Here is an 18,720-nt window from a genome sequence, read left to right on the forward strand (position 1 = left end):
TAATATATAAATATTGGTACATAAAAATCGTGGGAATTTGGTTATAGACAGAGAGAAGATTCTGATTCCAAGTTGAGAAACAAAGAAAGATACAGAGTTTAAGCAAATAAAAAAATGATCAAGATAATTTGGTGGGTTAATTTTAGATGGCCTTGGTACCTAAAACTAATGGCTGACCAATTTAATCGCTATTTAAAAAAAAAAAAAAATTCCTTCCATTTATCACTATCTTTAGGGATAGGATAAAGAAATTCAGGAAGTTAAACAAGAAACATTTGTTTTATGATATAAATGAAAACAGAAAATTAAATTTGGTTTTTCATTCTTTTTTTGTTTTTATATCCAATTAATTTATCAGATGGAGTTTAAAATTTTTGCTCATTTAAAAAATAAATAAATAAATTTCAAGAAAGGAGAATGTAATTACCCTTAAAAAAAACATGAATATTTGTTAATTTATTAAAGACGTTAAGCTCAAGTTTAAATTAATGTTCGACTATCAAATAATTCAAATTCAAAAATAATAGTATACTCGTGAACAAATTATTGAATATCAAAATATGAAACTCAATCTAAGTTATATAATATTATATGTTTGTATGCGTGTTTAATAGAATTTGAAATTTTAGACTTTGGCCAATGCCATTACCTTCACATCTATTAAATTATGATATAAAAGTCATAACATTAACATGGTCCTTTTAAAATAAAAAATAAAAAATCATAAAATAGTCCAGTAAAGTAATCAACATGGTCCAGCAAGCTTACGGTTTGTGGGATCAAAAAAATGAATAGGACTATAATATAATATCATGTTGACTTTTTAACAATATAATATGGTTGTGGCTTTATCATGGCCATAATTGCTAACTGCCTAAGAGCATTAGCATTAGGGAATGCTAATACCATATGTAGGGTGTATTTAGCATTTCAAGGCTTAAAATCTACTGTATCAGAGAATTGCAAACTCATGAATTGCAAATTTTTTTGCAATACTGCTATAGTGCAATTCTACAAGTAGCAATATTATAAAAATAAAAACATTATTTTATTTTGCTCTGACTCTCCCACTCTCTCAACTCTGTCCTCCTCGTCTCTCTCTCTCTTTCTCTCTCTCCTTTTCCTCTCTCTCAATGCTGTTTACTCTGATGGGTTTGATGTGGCTTCGATGGGTTTGCTCCGATGTGGGTGTGGTTTGCTTCGATTGATGTATCATGGGTAATGTTGTTTACTCCGATGGGTTTGATGTGGCTTCGATGGGTTTGCTCCGATGTGGGTGTGGTTTGCTTCGATTGATGTATCATGGGTCAAGTGGTGGATCGGCATGGTGGACCGTGGGTTATTGGTTATGGGTTTTGGATTTGGGTTGATCTGGGCGTGACAGAGCTGGGTGTTAATTTAGGTTGATTTAGGCGTGACAGAGCTAGGTTTTGGATTTGGGATCGGCGTGATGGAGCTGAGTGTTGATTTTGGGTTTGGGATCGGCGTGGATTGGCGTGGATCGGAGATCGTGGTGGCGGTGTGGGGCTGGGTCGATGATCGGGTCATGAAAGAGGAAGTTCTCGATGGTGGTGGGAAAGGCTTGTTCTTGCAGTTGGGGTTTTGGGTTGAAGTGGATCTGTTGGGTTGAAACAGTGGATTCGTTGATCGGTGGGTGGATCGGTTAGGTTGATCATCGGTAGCTCCGATGGTGGCTCCGGTGATGATTTTTTTTGAATGGGTTTGCTCCGGTGGGTTTGAAATCGGCTGGGTTTCAATTGGTGATTATTGTTGATGGGTTTGCTCCGGTGGTTGTTGATGGGTTGAGGTGCTAATGGGTTGAGGTGTTGTGGCTGTGGTTGTTGATGGGTTGAGGTGCTGATGGGTTTTTGGTGTAGTGGATGTGGTTGTTGATGGGTTGACCGGTGTTGATGGGTTTCTGGTGCCGTGGCTATGGTTGTTGATGGGTTGATCGGCGGTGTGGGTTTCTGATTGGTGGCTTGAGTTGATCAGTGGCTTGGGTTTTTGGTATCATGGCTGTGGTTGTTGATGGCTTGTGTGTTGCTAGAGGTTGAGAGGGAGAAGGAGAGGAAAAAAAATCTGTTGGAAAGCGCGGAAAATGTGAGTCTGAAAAAAATTGACAGTTGAAAGAAATAATAAAGAAAGTTTAAAAAAATAATAATTTAGTAAAAATAGAGTTTTGGGATGTGAAGGAATTGTAAAATGGTATGGTATAATAGAATTGTGAGTTTTTAGAATTGTAAAATAGAATAGCATTAGCATTTCCCAATGCTAATGCTCTAATAAGTGAACAAATAGATGGTGTAGAGCCTAACGCGCTCAAAAGTTAGCCTTCATAAATCTTTATGTACAAATCTGGAATTGCATTTGTAGGAACTTAAATGAAGTAATAAAGACATTCTTATAATGAAAGTAGGTTCGATGCAAGACTATTTTGTGTTAGCAAGACATATATCAAATGGGACTGTTATGCTCAATAATACTGGCAGGTCACCCCACCTTGAATATCCTGCATTGTTCAATGACTTTTAAGGAAAAATGACTTATTATTGTAGAAGAAAATGTTACACAGATTTATTACTTTGAGAAGGTAGTTACAGATAGAAGTATATAGTAATCTCACTTCTATAATCTCAAGTATAAGGCACCAAAAACTTGCATTGTAGTTGATGGCATCTAAAACATACATTGTAGCTGATAGCATCTAAGGTTTGAGATGTTCCAGTTTTACTTGGAATTGATCACCCACCAAATACCGAAGCTAATTTCATTTGATCTCCTACTTGATTTCCAATCATAGCACGAGGGGCTGAACATCAAATAGTTCACTGCAGAAAAACCACAACCATATTGGACACCATCAACAATCCAGATGAAAGCAAGTTTACAAAAAAATTTCCATGAGTAGCATCACATGCATGTCAAAGGAGGATTGATGGAAAAAAAAAAAATGCGCACTCCCAAAAGCTTCATGGTTATACACAAGTCACAGCACACAAAAGGTTCAAAAATCTGGAATTACATGTAAATGTTGGATGCAAATTCTAGGCTCCAAATTGAAAAACTGAGTTCACTGGTCATAAATTTCTTGGTGTGCTGTGTGCCACTGCTTCACAATAATGTTTCTTGAACTCCATGACATGCTACATTGATGCGCCTATGATATGTTAATGGAGCTTCATCAACCAACACTGTTGTGTCTACAAATCAAACATAGAGATTTTCCATTTTGCCCTTTGGAGCTGTCATTTGACTGTGTAGAGCTTTATCAATCAACTGTACTTGTCCCAGAATGTAAGAAATGGCTTTCTGAGGTACATTGTTGCTTATTAATTCCCACCAATTTAAAATGTGCTTCATCAAATGTTCAAGACTGCACAGCCAAAGATGTAAGAAGGGGAAAAAATTGTTAAAAATACTCATAAGCAAAGCCAATAAAAGAAAATCTCCAAACTAAAGGGGCATTTAGACAACTCCATGGAAACCTTAGCTTTAATACCAAGATCATTTTATTAATTCACAATAATGGTAAATCCTCTTAATCACCCTTTGATTTGTAGGTTATGGTATTGGTGGATTAACTGACTATAAAATCATTCTTGTGAAAGTGTGAACCAGAAGTGAATTTTGATGAAATTCTCCACTCCAAATTTTATGTAAGTGTAAAGAATATGAGAATAATTCCAACGTTTAAGCACTTGTAAACTCCATTGAACAATCAATCAGGTGCTTTCACAATTAAATGTTTTTAAAACCATATTGAACATCATGATAAATTTTCCCAACATTGGATGTAAGACCATCATTGCTATGAAAATTTTAGTGGATTTAACACCAAAAGAAAATCACAAGTATTTGGTGTAAGTATACAAAACGTGCAAGATTCAGAAAATTATCCCCATGGCAGAAAAGGAAGAGTTTTAATCTGGCTGGAGTTGAGCATTGGAAAATAAGATAGCAACTAGTCCTCTTAATCCCCTACAATAACATAGTATAATAATATTGAACAATGTGTCGGTTATAATAAGAAAATGGAAATTATAATTACAGATTTTATTGTTTAAGTTCTTAGATAATATGAAAAAGGCAAGATGATAAAGAAGAATAAGGATAAATAGTTACCTATATGTTGAATGAGATACACAATACCACAGCCTGCACTTTATGGCCTTTAATTTCACGTATATGCAAATAAGTGGCTAATTGTAAAATTTGTGGACACTCAAACTGTAAGAGCAAATTAAAAATTTTAAATTTAGTGTATTGTAAAAGGATTACAAAAACAACATTGATCAGTGAAAAAAGCTTTCAATATATCCCTCACTACCTTGAATTCTCTAGCCACAAATACACAGGATAACATTGCTTGCAAATTTATATGACAAAATGCCCCATCGAGTCCCTTTATCAAAATATGCTGAATTCAAGGGAACAAAAATCAAATTATCAAGGTAAGCCTATCAAATGAGAGAAATCAGAGTATGTTAAGGCTACAAAGCGCAAGACTGGAAGCCAATCTTTTGGACCATCAATACAAACAGTCATGAACTAGGAACTTCTAGTTATAAGATAAAGGTAAAGCTCACCACTGCAGCGTGCAAATCCTTCTGAATGCTTACAACTTCAAAAATGGGCATCAATACAGCATGTTAGGCCTCATCCATGTGAGTGTCAGAACCAAAAGACTTTGTAACCTGAATCAGGATTAATAACCAGCTTGAGACAATTTTGAGATTAAATTATATGCATCAGGAGATAAGATCAGACTCACAATGCACAGGTTAAACAAAGCATATGATTATCACAGTTCCACTATCAATGTTTTATGGGGGTCCAACCACAATATTTTTGAATGCACGCCTAGTTTCCTACAGAGAAGGATACTCTTTTATGCAAGTTACAAATTTGTAAATTACCATTTTCACAGCAACTTATTAATGTTCCATTGCATAGCCCACGCCTCTCAAAATAAGGGATCATAAAATGAATCCAATTTTACCTCTGCAACAAGAAAACCAATATTCACGCCAACCCGAATTTCATTACCATGTAGATCATAGAGTCCCTCTTCAAGTTCCATTTACTCCAAGCAAGTGCAACTGGTTGGAATGCATAGATCAATGACCACTGAATATATAAACTGGAGTTGCCAAGTTAATGACAATTATGAAAATGAAATTATAAAGCTATCTGTGGCAAACAATGTATATTTAGTATATTCCCTGGGCCTGAATGGTTAAACTACTTTGGAGGTGTCACTAAGCCATGTGATGTCCAGATTATGGTGCTATAAAAAAATTTAACCTTTTGCATGACGTTTCCCTCTTGCACAAGATTTTCTTCCATGAGGAACATTGTTTCAAGTTCACCTTGCATAATAAATAAGACAAAATGAATTATAAATAAAAGAAAAATAATAACATCTAGTGATTCTCTCTCGTTGTTCCTTAGCTCTCTTTTTCTTTGTAATTAGTTTTTCCTTTATGTTTCTGCTTTTCTTTCCTTTTTTGTAATCTTTCTTTTGCTTTGTGCTACTTTGCATAAAGCAGTTTTTTTAATAAACATCTTTCTTACTTATCAAAAAAAAAAAACATCATTTTTAAAGATTGCCACATAAATTATTTTGTATTTTATAATTGTGCATTCTAAGCCTTTGAATTGTTCTTGTTTTTGTTGTTGCCATTGTAGTACTAACTGTGCATTCAAGTGCAAATTCTAAAATCATAGCCACCAAAATGGTGTCTAAGAAACTACGTATTGTTTTGGTCTCTTTATCTTTCCTCATTGCCCCCTTTCTTCTTTAAATTTTATAATAAAAAATATTGATGTCCAATTGGCTTTTCAACTAGTCTTAATTTTATGCTTAGAAACTAAACAATCTTCCAACTCATTATAATTTATTGAGAAAGGAATCAATATAGGATCACAATTTTAAGGAAATTTCTTTTCATTAGTAAAAGATATCAAGGTGAACTATAGTGCTTCAGAATGCTAATCAGATAAAAGCTAGGCAACTAATAGTAGTCAAGCAGACACTGGCCCAAAAGAAAGGCAGCCTTGAACTCTTGTTACAGTGTGGTTTCAGTGTTATTTACAATTACTTAGTCTTGTACATAAAAAATTCCGATAGCAATAAGATGTTGAAGTTAAGTTCTAATCAATGATGAGAAGATGCAGCAATTATTCAATGCAATAATTTGGGGCAGTCTAATAGGAATAATTGACAACTAGTTAAGAAAAAAAAGTGAATTGAATTTATGAAACATGAGTATCTAGTTCTTGATTGTATTAGAAACCTGAAAACCCTCATAAATGAATATGAGGTACATCAACACAAGAACAGTATGACAGAGAGGAGCAGAAAGGCAAGAAGAGTCATAAGCAATTTTACTTTGCCTCAGCCAAAAGAGGAGGGAGAAAAAGAACATAAAGATTTCCTCTGTGATTACCTGTATCATAAAAAAAAATGAACCAAAACAAAAAATGAAAGTAAAAATCTCCTTCACCAAAGAAATTGTAATAAGCCAACAAGAAACTCTTATTCACTTCCATTAATGTTGGTTTCATAAAAGCAGTATCCGATCGTTACCTCCCATGCCCACACTCTTCCAGTTGGGATGTTGTTCCAAGATGTTTGTAATATCTTCTTCTACCTGGTGGTTGCTTCCCATGCATGCCACAGAACACTTTAGCCTTGAGACAAGAAACAAGCATATGACATTGATTAAAAAGTCAATATATATTTTTAATGTAATAGTTACAAGCATTCAAAAATATGGATAAGAGATTACATAAAGATTTTGCTGGCCAATTACCTCAGTTGCTTTTTATGTGTCACCAAATAGACTGGCCCCTACAGAACACCAGCATTTGAAGTCAAGATTGTTTTTGCTGCATCTTAGAAATGATAACAGAGCTTTGTAGTTAGAAATTTACTCACAATGTCTGAGGCCCAAGGGAACGCAACATTTTGCATGATGTCTGGCCAGAATGAGGGCAAAGTAATCCTCGACCCTTAATAGGTTGGAAATTATTGTTACTAACTGTGGAGCAAAAAGAAAATGCAGCAACATCATGGAAAGAGAAGAATAAAAAGTTACCTGCAGGAAAATTAGAATTGAGGTACCCTTATCAATACCTATATTTTTTGCTCATTCTGATGACAAATTTGGATTTTTTTTTTTTCTTTACTTGGTCCAATCTTCTCTTGTCCACCTTTTATTAAGCCATTCCAGAATTAGGAAATTATGGATGGTAACAAAAGGTAAGAGCATTTACCAGTCTCTCTTGCATCGGATGTTTTATCCAAACACATCATAGTTCCCAACTCACCCTGCATAATGAACAAGAAGAAAGAATGAGAGAATTAATGGATAAGATTTTTTTTTTTTTTTGGGTGTTACTAAAGGGGCATTCTAGTTTCACTTCTAGGATTACAGATACCATAATTATGTCGAGCAATATTTTTGGCCTAAAAAACCATTGTCATTATCCTTTCTCAACTATACAATTTTTATAACAAAAAAAATAGAAGGCTAGTTGCTTCTTTAAGACTAAAAATCTTCTCTTGCTAAAAACTATAAAATGTTCCAACTCATAATTGCTTAAAAGGAATGGACATAAGAACACGTCCTGTTTTTCAAGAAATGTGTTGGAAAGCGAAAGGGAAAACAAAGAACATAAAAACAAGAATTCATTTCACGTGTACCTATTTCTTAACTATAAACAATCATATAATGTAGTTATATGGCTTTCTGCTAAGAAAATCAATTAACTAACTCATACAAGAAATAAAGGAAAATTTATGGAGCATTTTTAACTATTTTGATTGTTTGAAAAGCTGAAAGTACCTAGTAAATAAATGTGTGATCAAACAAGAGAGCTATGGCTCCAAAAAGAGGTGAAAAGAGAAAGAGGTAAGAGAAATCACACTTTGCCTCAACCAAAAATGGAGGGAGAGGGAGTAGTTACAAAGTACATTTATCTTCAGCATTCTGTAATCATCTGTATCATGAAGGAAATAAACCAAAATTAATGAGGAAACTCCAGGAGTGAAAGACATGATGAGATTGAGGCAGTAAAGACCAAAAAAGTCATAAGAATCTAGTAGAAAACACTGTTCATTCAAGAATCTAGTTGGTCCTCATACGGGAAAATTTATCTACTTTACTAAAGAAACAAAATACAGACCTTCAAAGTAAGGCTGATAAGAGGAAGAAATCAGACAATGCTAAGACTACAATGAAGCATTTGGAAAAATCCAATCTTTTAGATCATTATCACTTCGGAACATTCAAAAACTAGGAACTTCTAGTAAAAAGATGTGTACAAAGCCTACCTGTAGTGCACAACACCATTCTCTATGCGTAGAACTTCAAACATGGGCTTAATGAGTCTCGTGTACAGTATGTAAACAGCAAGGACCTTTTTCTGTGGCCTGAATTATGAGTGGCAACCAGATTTCGATTATATGAGATTAAAACATATGATTTCATTAGGAGATAAGGCAGATGTGATCTAAAACCCACCACAAATTATTCAAAGCATCCCAGACTTCCATTATGTCTTTGTCAATGGTTTTAGGAAGTCCATCCATATCAACTTTGAGAGCACACCTTCTAGTTTCTTGCAAAGAAGAGTGCTCTTTTACACAAGTTTCAAATTTTTACTTATCATTTTGCAGAAGCTTCTTAGTATTACTTCATATATATATATAGTTACAACCTGGATGTCTCCATTGGAAACACCATGAGATGTTGAGCTAAAAGGCTCTTAATATTACACAACCCAGTCCTAACAAAATCAGGGATTCTAAAATAATCCAATTTCACCTCCACAGTACAACAAACCAATATTTGTGTTGAATCAAATTGCATTACCTCATATTAATATCACAGAAGTTCTTTCCAAGTCCCATCTACTCCACGAAAGTACAACTGCTAAGATGGAAGAGTTAACAATTACTAAACATATAAATTGGAGCTGTTTCCCAAGGCAAAGACAACTATGTAAATTCAAATCTTAAATTTTAATGTCAAACATTTTGCAACATGCTCTGCTCCTGAATTTAGCAGACAGCTTCGGAGATGCAATTGACCCCTCGAGATGTTCCAATCATGGTGCCAAAATCTTTTGCATGACCATTCCCTCTTGTGCAAGATGTGCTTTCCCAAATGACACATAGTTTGGAGTTCACCCTGCACAATAAAACAAGATGATGGAATGATAGAATGAAACATAAAGCATGAGCTGAGATAATTTTGTGGTACCAAATGTGAATTCTAGTGAAACTTCTAGAATTACTACCCTCAAAAAATGAAAATAAAAGATAAAAACTAAAAAGCATATCTAGCAATGGATTTTTCTTTTTCTTTTTTTTTTTATTAGTCATATCTAAGCAATGAATTTTGGACACATATCCTTTCTTATTGCACTTTACCTCACAAAATTTGTCATTAGAAAAAATGACGGTCAAATGTCTTTTTACAAAACTAAATTCTCTGCTTGGAAACTACTCAATATTTAAAGTAAATTTTAATTGCTTAGGAGAAAGAATTGACATAAGACCACAACCCATTTGAAAAAAAAAATGTAACAGTTGGGAAAAATACAAACTTAAAAAAAATAAATAAATAAATAAAACAAAGGGGGGGGGGGGGGTGGGGTTATATAAAGCATGATTAAACAGTTCTTGATTTTATTAGAAAGTTGAAAGCCCCCATGTATGAATGTGTGATAAAAGACATAATGACAAGTGAAAGAATAGAGGCAAGAAGTTATAATTTGCCTCAGCCGAAAGCAGAGAGAGAGAGAAAGTACATCTATGTGTAGTGTTTCTATAATTACCTATATCATGAAGGAAATAAACCATAAGCATAGAGGAAACTTGTTGAGTGAGGATAAGATTGAGGCAGCAAAGAAGTTGTAATAGACTATTAAGAAAATGTTATTCACTTCCACCGTTCCACGAATGTTGCTCCAGAAAAGAGTATCCAACTCTTTCCATCCAACTAACAAAGCCAAGGTATTTGTAATTTTTTCTTCTTGACCGGTGGTCACCTCTTATACTTCGCACTCTTCAATGTGAAGAATCACTTCAGCCTCTGAGACAAGAAACAAAACATATGATATTGATATAAAACTTGATAACTTGCAAGCATCTGCCCTGTATCTATAAAACTTGATCATCAGCAAAATCATTTTGGAGCCTAAAGAGCCCTTCTCTTTCATCTTAAAATTAACATATAGATAAAAGATGCAAATTATCTAATTATCTTTGAATTGATAATAGAGATTTTTACCAAAAAAAAAAACCTGTGCCATGTGCTAGGATTTTAAAACTTTTAAAATAATAAACTCAATGATATCCATTAAAAAAGTACATGTATCACCAAATCAAATCAGATTGAATGAGGCCCGAGGAGCATGTAACACTTTTTCATTATGTCTGGACTAAATGAGAGTGAAACATACCTAGACCCTTGATAGGTTGGATATTATAGTTGTTAAAAATGTACAAAGAAGCAAATGCAACAATAGCAAAAAGGGGCTGAAAAAAAGAAGAAGTTACCTGTAGGAGAACTATAATCAAACTGCCCATATTAAACAAAAAGTTGAATGGCCTTGATTCCAGAATTTGGGGAATTTTTGAACTGGTCCAGTCTACTACTCTTCACCTTTTACATTGTCATTCCAAAATTATCCAACCATGGATGGCATAAACAGACAAACAAACAACAGATTTCTATCTAGTTATTCCCTCTGATCCCAGTGCTAACATCCCACTCTATCCCTCTTTATTTGCACGAAACACTTCAATCTAAAGGATAAGAAAACCACATGCACTCCTCCGGATCCAAACTCTTTAACCTGCGATGTTAAAGCTGATGATTATGAGCTAAATCCTCATGCTAAATATTTATTCTAGAAATTTAATAGATAGAAGATTGCATAAGTTGCAAATGATCACATACCTTGCTGACCTTTCATTTGTCAGTATGCGATACAAAATGCAAGCCTTTATTTTGTGGGTGTTTTACAAACATGCATCCATATGCGCAAATTTTCTCCAGCACAAAATATGCTTCTCTTTTGATTTCTGGTTTAATAAGGCCTACAAAATAAATATTTAGCATGAGGATTTTACCACAGAGAAAACACTTTAACAAAGAAGAGTCTTCTTGTCATTGGTATGAAGAAGAAAAACCATATAAAATAAAAATACAATAAACAAAGGTAACTTTTTTTTTTTGTTGATAATCATAAAACAAGACAACATAATGAAGAACAAGGGATTATGAAAATAATTAAGACGCAGTAGTAAAATCTCAAACACATTTTTGTAATTTTGTGAATAGTATTAGTGGCAAATGAAATTGAACTATTTGGTCACAAATCTGATGAATTTATCTACGAACGTTGTTAATTTAATTTTTTTTTTCCTATACAAATAGAATATATAATTGATACAAAAAGAAAGAAAGTAAAAAACAAAGAAGACAAAGTGAAAGAAGTTACCTTATCTGAATGGTTGCGACTGCCAGAGCCCCAGTCGAACTGAGATTGGGTATGTGAGAAATCTTGGGCCATTGATCTCCTATCTCTGTTTGGCAACATTCACTGAGAATTGGAGACTGATGGATATGCAGTGTCTTCAATGGAGTTGTAGGAAGGAAGTCTGGCAGCGACTTCAGCTTGGGGCAAGACTGAATTGACAAATACTGAAGACGTGGCATAATAGTGATAGTAACACCACTTTCTTGTGCTTCTTCTTCTCTCATTGTTCCTCCAATCCCATCCCATTCTTCCCACTCTTCCATATCCCAAAATTCAAGATACTTTAAATTAGGGAATAAGACAAGTGAAGATAATGATGATGATGTTGATCCCTTCTCTTCGTCTATCTTCTTGTTGTTGTTGTTGTTGTTGTTGGATTCTTCTTCTATTCCCAAAAATTCAACGCCCACCTTTTTCACTCTATGGGCAGAGTATATCGTTAATGATTCGAGCAACAGCAGCTTCCCCAAAGGGGGCAAATGCTCTGCGTCATTATTCAGAAAGAGACGAAGTGTTTTCAATCTGGGTAAATTGTATGCCAACGTCATCCAATTGGAAATTCGACAATCGACACTCAATTCCTCTAACGAAGTTTTCTCGAGGAAGTTGGGTAGTGACTTTAGCTTTCCGCAACTTTGAATATTCAAAAACTGAAGACGTGGCATAATTAAAACTGGTTCTGAAACACCACTTTCTCCCATCCCATCCCATTCTTCCCACTCAAACATATTCTGAAAAGTGAGAGATTTCAAATTAGGGAATAAGATAAGTGATGATGTTGATGTTGATCCCTTCTCCTCATCCTTCTTCCTATTGGATTCTATTCCCAAAAATTCAACACCCACCTTTTTCACACTTTTCGCACCTTCTATCTCTATTGTTTTGAGGAAACGCAGCTTCCCCAGAGGAGGCAATTGCTCTAACTTACCCCACCACCGAAGCCCAAGCTTTTTCAAACGGGTCAAAGACATCAGCCAATTAGGATACCCTGTACCCTCGTACACATAAATCCATAAACTCTCCAACGCTGGATGTGGCTCCAACGCATTAAGAACTAATTCATCATTCTCCCCTCTTCTACTCTGAGCTTGCCCAAAAAAAGATAAATGCAACTCACGAAGGTGTATCTTCTCTTTTAGTTGTGCATTCTCAGCCTCTTGTACATCTGTTACGTTTTCCAGGCCTTTTATCCCAAGAGACCCTTTAAGGTGGACTAGATTCTTCAACTCTCCAAGTTTACATTCCCCACCTATTACGAATCTCTCTAATGTTCTAAGAGAACTCAATCTCCCAATCCCTTTTGGAAAGGGTTCGGTCAAAAAAGAAGGGAGCAAGCTTCTGTCGAAATCAGATAAATAACTAGTAATAAGATGTCTTAATTTAATTAATTTACCCATTCCTTGGGGTAATTTCCTAATATAACAATCAGAAATATCCAAAGTTTGTAAATTACATAAATTACACAACATTTCAGGTAATTCTGTAATTTTATGATTATATGATAAATTGAGCAATCTTAAATGTTTTAATTTTTCCACTTCATTTGGAAGTTTCTCAAATGAACTAGATTTCAAACTCAATGACCGAAGGCATGTCAAATGCTGGAATAAATCAGATGAGAAGACCATGCTTGATCTTCCAAAAAAAGTTTGTAGAAAAAGAGTCCGTAGATTTTTTGCATTGTAGATAGATACAGGAAATTGTGTTTCCATATTAAATTTTAATGTCAAATGGTGAGCACTTTTCCAATCTATCCCCAACATTTTTTCAACATCAATTGTGAAGCATTCATTTGCTGTCATTGATAGGGCAAAGTCATGCACCATATCATGCATTTTGCATCTTATTATCTTATCATCATCATTGTCATCTTTCTCAAAATCTTGGAAGAAGGAGTGCATAACTAATTTTTCAAAGTGCCTTTCTCCCATATCCTCCATATCATATTTCGAGCCAAAATATCCTTGTGCCATCCATTGGTAGACCAACTCATTTCTAGAAAAGCAATAATCCTTTGGAAAGTTAGCACAATACAAGAAACATTGTTTTATTGCTGACGGCAATTCATTATAACTAAATAATAATGGTCCTAAAACACCATTTTGAACATCTTCTAATTCCCATAAATTACTGTCCAAAATGGTCTTCCATTTTTGCCTACTTCTTTGGCCACCCATGACACTCCCTAGAATCTTTGCAGCTAGTGGCAAGCCCTTACACTTATTTGCTAGTTCTCGACCAAGTTGTCCTAGTTGCTCATCGTCTTTGTCAACAGATGCCATTTGACTGCATATCAACCAGCTGTCTTCGTTAGATAGTACCTCCAAATTGATGGTATAAGCACTATTTACCATCTTTGCAACTCCCTCCTTACGTGTGGTGATCAAAATTCTACTACCTTGAGCGCCACATCTGAGTGCAAGTTCGAATGGCTCCCAATCATTGGGTTTTTCAGACCATACATCATCCAAAACAAGAAAAAACTTCTTTCCCCTTATCAAATCACAAATTCTATTTACTAGATTTTGCAATTCGGTAATGCCAGGGGATTGACGTTCAATAGATTCAATGATTGCTTTGGCAACCCTAATCTGATCAAAAGGATCAGAAACACATACCCATATTCGCGTTTCAAAATGGGCCTGCATATCATCATTATTGTAAGCTAGTTGGGCAAGAGTCGTTTTTCCCATACCTCCCATGCCTATTAAGGAGATGACATGGGGGCTCTTTTCTTCTTGGCTATCCTTGCCCAAGAGGTTGCTCAGTAGCTCCTCCTTTTCCTTACCACGACCGCAAATTTTAGACACATCAACAAGGGAGGTAGTTGTTGGTCGCTCAACTACTGTAGTACCCCTATTCAACTCAAACCCGAAACCGACTCTCTCTTTAAAAAGTTCATCTAACTTTCCACTCAGGTCTTTTATTTTGTGAGCAATATCGTGACGCAAACCAAGTTTTTTAACTGGACGGAGACATGATGAAAGGGAATGGATCATAGAGAAGATTACCTTCATCTTATTCCGAGCATGAGAGCTTTCAGCAATCTCTTCTTCTTCCTCCTCTTCCTGGATCCTTGCTTTGATCAATTCAGTGTTCCACTCATCCAACACGTCGTCCATCAGGTAGAATGTGTCTTTGAGCTTTCCTAACCAAAGCTTCACAGCTGCTTCGGTCATTTGTCTTTTCTCAGCATCTTCGAGCACCGCCTGGATCATTCGGAGATTGTCTTCGAGCTTCTGGACTTCTTGGTCAACACCCACGACCAACTTTATCTCTTGTTCCGCCTCCCCAACAGCAATTGAAGCCAACTGCTCCAAGAGAGCAGAAACTAGAACCCCGGCCATACTTGCAGTTGGAGTTGGAAGTTTAATAGATAATAGAAGAAACTGAAAAAAGATAACGCAAATTAGAGGTGGTACTGGTATTCTTCTTTCCTGCTTTTAAACCTGCAAAAAGAGTAATAGGAAAAGCGAAGGACCTTCTACTGTTTGTTGGGGAGTAAAATTAAAATTATCTATCAATGCACTTTTTTTTTTTTTTTTTTAGAGTCACTTGCATCTACAGTTCCATCGACCTTTATTTAATTTTTGTTACACCTAAGTGACCTAACTTCTTAAAAAGTTAGATGGAACAATAGCAGCAAATTCTATGGTAATAAGTTAATAACTAATCTTATCCAAAAAAAAACAAAAAAACAAAAAAAGTTAATAACTAATATATATGGTTTACCAAAAGAGAAACTACTGTAATATACTAATATATATGGATATAAATTACAATCTGCAAAATTGATTTGGGCAGCCATAACCATAAAAGCCATAAATTTGATTTTTTGATGTTCATGATCAAGTTTTATTTAAAAACCATGCATTGCTGAAGGCTAGACTATCTACTTTTTCCCACTAAAACTCTTTCACATTTTAAATTTACAAGCAATTACTACCCAAAATTGCAAAATGCTAAATTTAAGAGACCAATATAAAAGTAATACTAAAAAAACAAAAACTTTTACAATAATTGAATTGAAAAGTTTTTATTAATTTTCATCTAAGAACATTATGAGATCTATATAGACTATACTATACTCTATCATCTAAGAGCATTCACATCTATGGTGCTAGAAAATTTAACTTCCAGCACTCAAAATAACTATTTTATTTATTTTAACATCTCACTTAACAATATACCATATATCTCATTTTTTTTTACTTTAACACATTACCTATTAAAATAATACTAGCTTCTGAGCACACGCGAGGCTCTTCTATTTTTTGTGAAAAAATTAATAATTTGCATCTATTATAATTTGAGATTACAACATTTCCCAATCATGAGTACTATGTGTTTGCAGGTGAAATAATTTTTCATTACACCCCTAGGTTTTTTTGTTATGATTAGGAAATGTTGTAATTCCAAATTAGAATATATACAAATTATTAACTTTTTCCCAAAAAAAATAGAAGAGTCTCAGGCTAGTTTTATTTATGACAATTATCAAGTTGTATTTGATCCTAAAATGTAGTGTTTTAATTCTAAAATTTAGCCATGTACTACATACCCATAACAAAAAGTTAAAAAGTGCTTATATTTAAAATTTAGCAACCAACATTTTTTTTCTTTTACGGTAAAAGACTCAAAAAAAAAAATTTTATTTTAGTTTTAGTGTTTTTTTTTTTTTTTTGGGTTAAGGAAAGGCTCTAGATGTGCATCCACATTTTTCCCCCCTTTTTAATGGTTATCAAGTTGTATTTAATCCTAAAATTTAGCCATGTTCTAAATATCCATAAAAAAAAAAAAAAGTTAAAAAGAGTTTATATATACAATTTAGCAACTACCCTTTTTTTTCTTTCATGGTAAAAGGCTCAAATTTTTGTTGTTGTTGTTGTTGTTTTTTTTTTTTTTGGTTAAGGAAAGGCTCAGATGTGCATCCACGTTTTTTTCTTTTTAGTGGTGCTGCTGTTGTTATTTTATTTATGACAGTTACCAAGTTGTATTTAATTCTAAAATGTTGTGTTTTAATCCTAAAATTTATCCATGTACTATACATCCATAACAAAAAGTTAAAAGAGCTTATATTTAAAATTTAGCAACTACCATTTTTTTTCTTTCACGGTAAAATGCTCAATTTTAATCCTAAAATGTAGTGTTTTAATCATAAAAGTTAGCCACTTACTACACATCCATAACAAAAGTTAAAGAGAGTTTAAATTTCAAATATATTTCTTTTAAAATAAAAGGCTCAATTTTAATCCTAAAATGTAGTGTTTTAATCCTAAAAGTTAGCCACTTACTACAAATCTATAAAAAAAAAAAAATAAATAAATAAAAAGTTAAAAATGGTTTAAATTTCAAATATATCAACTACCTTTACAATTGAGAAAAGGTACATAACATTTTTGATGGAGTAGTATATTAATAATTATAAAAATGGGTAAATTAAATTTCACATAGAATTATACAAATGATAAATATAATTTATGTTACAAAAGAAATTTTTTTACAACAATTTCTTAGATAACAACCACTTCATGTGAGGTTTGAATTATACAATAATTCTTGTAAAGTCTCTCACCCGAACTTATCTAATATTTCATTCCAATACCTCTTTAATGCAATCCAATAAATTTGTGCATACGTCAACTTGAGAAATAAAAAAGTTAGGGAAAATAAAGGAAACTTAATAAAATTATTATTAAAAAAAAAAAAAGTGTTTGTGTTTGTTTTAAATTGAGAAACCAATCAAGTAGCATAATCCCCTCAAAAAATTCCTATAAAAAAAAATAAAAATAAAAAACACAAAACCAAGTAGTTGGTGTGTTATGTCACGTTATTTTACAAAGAAAGTAAATTCATATATAAAAAATGATCCATGCCAATATTTATTGATTGGATTAATAATGATGAATGGATACCACTATAGCAAGAAAATTTTGTTCTTATGGATCACATTGTAGCATGCTATTGATAAAATAGGATTACACTAGAGGTGAGTTTTAGTTTGTCAAGTTATTTTACAAAGAGAAGCATAAATTCCCACTATATAAGAAAAGAAAAGAAGCGTAAATTTCTTTAAAAAAAAAAAACAAACAAACAAACAAACCAAACCAAACCAAGTCACGTAATCCTCTAAAAAAAAATCGTAAATTCCAAAAAAAAAAAAAAAAAAAAAAAAAAAAAACCCAAAAAAAAAGTATGTGTTTAATTCTAGGCCAAAACTTAAAAAAAAAAAGAACACTTACCAATATCTTTTTTCAAGGACTCAGTTCAAGCACAAACACCCTTGAATCCCTAATTACATTGACCCACAAGTAAATACTCCTCAAATTATGAATACTTGGTAGCCATGGCAAGTAAGAACTCAAAGAAAGTCAATGATAAACAAAAGAAAAGAAAACAAAGAGAAACTTACGAAAGATAGAACCTGAAAGTTGTTGGAGCCTTTGACAGTGCCTATTTAAATTGTTAAGAAACTAAATCCAATCCAAAAGTAGAAGAAAAAGAAAGGAGAATGTAGAGCTAAACTGAATGTCTTCTATAAGAAGAATATGAAATAGAAAAAGAGGTGATTAAAGGTGATACTGATATTTTTCTTTCCTGCTTTATTAATGAACCGAAAGGACCAAAGATTCCCACATGGGCACTCAACATGATTAAAGCCAAATATGTGGGGGTACAAAGAAAAGCAAGGCCCATGAGTGAGAGAGAAAGCAAAGAAGAAAGGGGAAAAAAATAATTAAAGGAAAAGCCAAACGACCTTCTGCTGTTTCCTGTTTGTTAGGCTCAGGCTTTGTTGGCTGCTGTTATTGTGTTAACACATGAAGAAATCTACATAAGAATCAAATTTGCTATGAATACTTACTTCACAATAATAATATAAATGCCTATCCAGACGGTAAGTTATAATTGGTGGATGGTTGTTTTTACTGGAATCTATCAATGTCACCTCTTCTAATTTTTATTTATTTATTTATTTTTATCATTCACAACAACTTGCTAACACAATAAATTGTGAAAAAAAAAAAAAATTCTATACACGTTGATTCTTGTCTTGATAGAATATTTATGCTTCTAGTTATAGTGCTCATGCAAAGTCATGTCTACCCTAACACGATTTGTTTATTAAACAGATTACATGAGTCATGTCGTTTCAACTTATTTAAT

General features: G+C 33.5%; 1 protein-coding gene across 38 annotated transcripts in view; it reads right to left on the reverse strand.

Moving 5' to 3' along the window:
• Positions 1-2,526: 2,526 nt before the first annotated feature.
• LOC112023752 (putative disease resistance protein RGA3) overlaps positions 2,527-18,720 on the reverse strand; it is a 96,240-nt gene continuing 80,046 nt past the window's right edge. The window contains exons 1-20 of one of the 38 annotated variants that reach the window (XM_065765267.1): positions 17,969-18,361; positions 17,799-17,847; positions 11,518-14,945; positions 10,974-11,113; positions 10,571-10,869; positions 9,847-10,103; positions 9,041-9,197; positions 8,339-8,936; positions 7,851-8,004; positions 7,101-7,333; positions 6,941-7,014; positions 6,792-6,853; positions 6,590-6,693; positions 6,297-6,449; positions 4,917-5,369; positions 4,587-4,694; positions 4,328-4,417; positions 4,123-4,227; positions 3,023-3,373; positions 2,527-2,828 (exon numbers count right to left, since the gene is read on the reverse strand). In XM_065765267.1, coding sequence (XP_065621339.1) covers positions 11,104-11,113; positions 11,518-14,903 — 3,396 coding nt within the window. In that variant the 5' untranslated portion in view covers positions 14,904-14,945; positions 17,799-17,847; positions 17,969-18,361 and the 3' untranslated portion in view covers positions 2,527-2,828; positions 3,023-3,373; positions 4,123-4,227; ... (12 more) ...; positions 10,571-10,869; positions 10,974-11,103. The other 37 variants (XM_065765298.1, XM_065765270.1, XM_065765291.1 and 34 more) reach the window with 37 other exon arrangements.

Source organism: Quercus suber, unplaced genomic scaffold, assembly GCF_002906115.3.
Source record: "Quercus suber isolate HL8 unplaced genomic scaffold, Cork oak 2.0 scaffold_619, whole genome shotgun sequence".
In the NCBI taxonomy this organism is placed as follows: Eukaryota; Viridiplantae; Streptophyta; class Magnoliopsida; order Fagales; family Fagaceae; genus Quercus; species Quercus suber.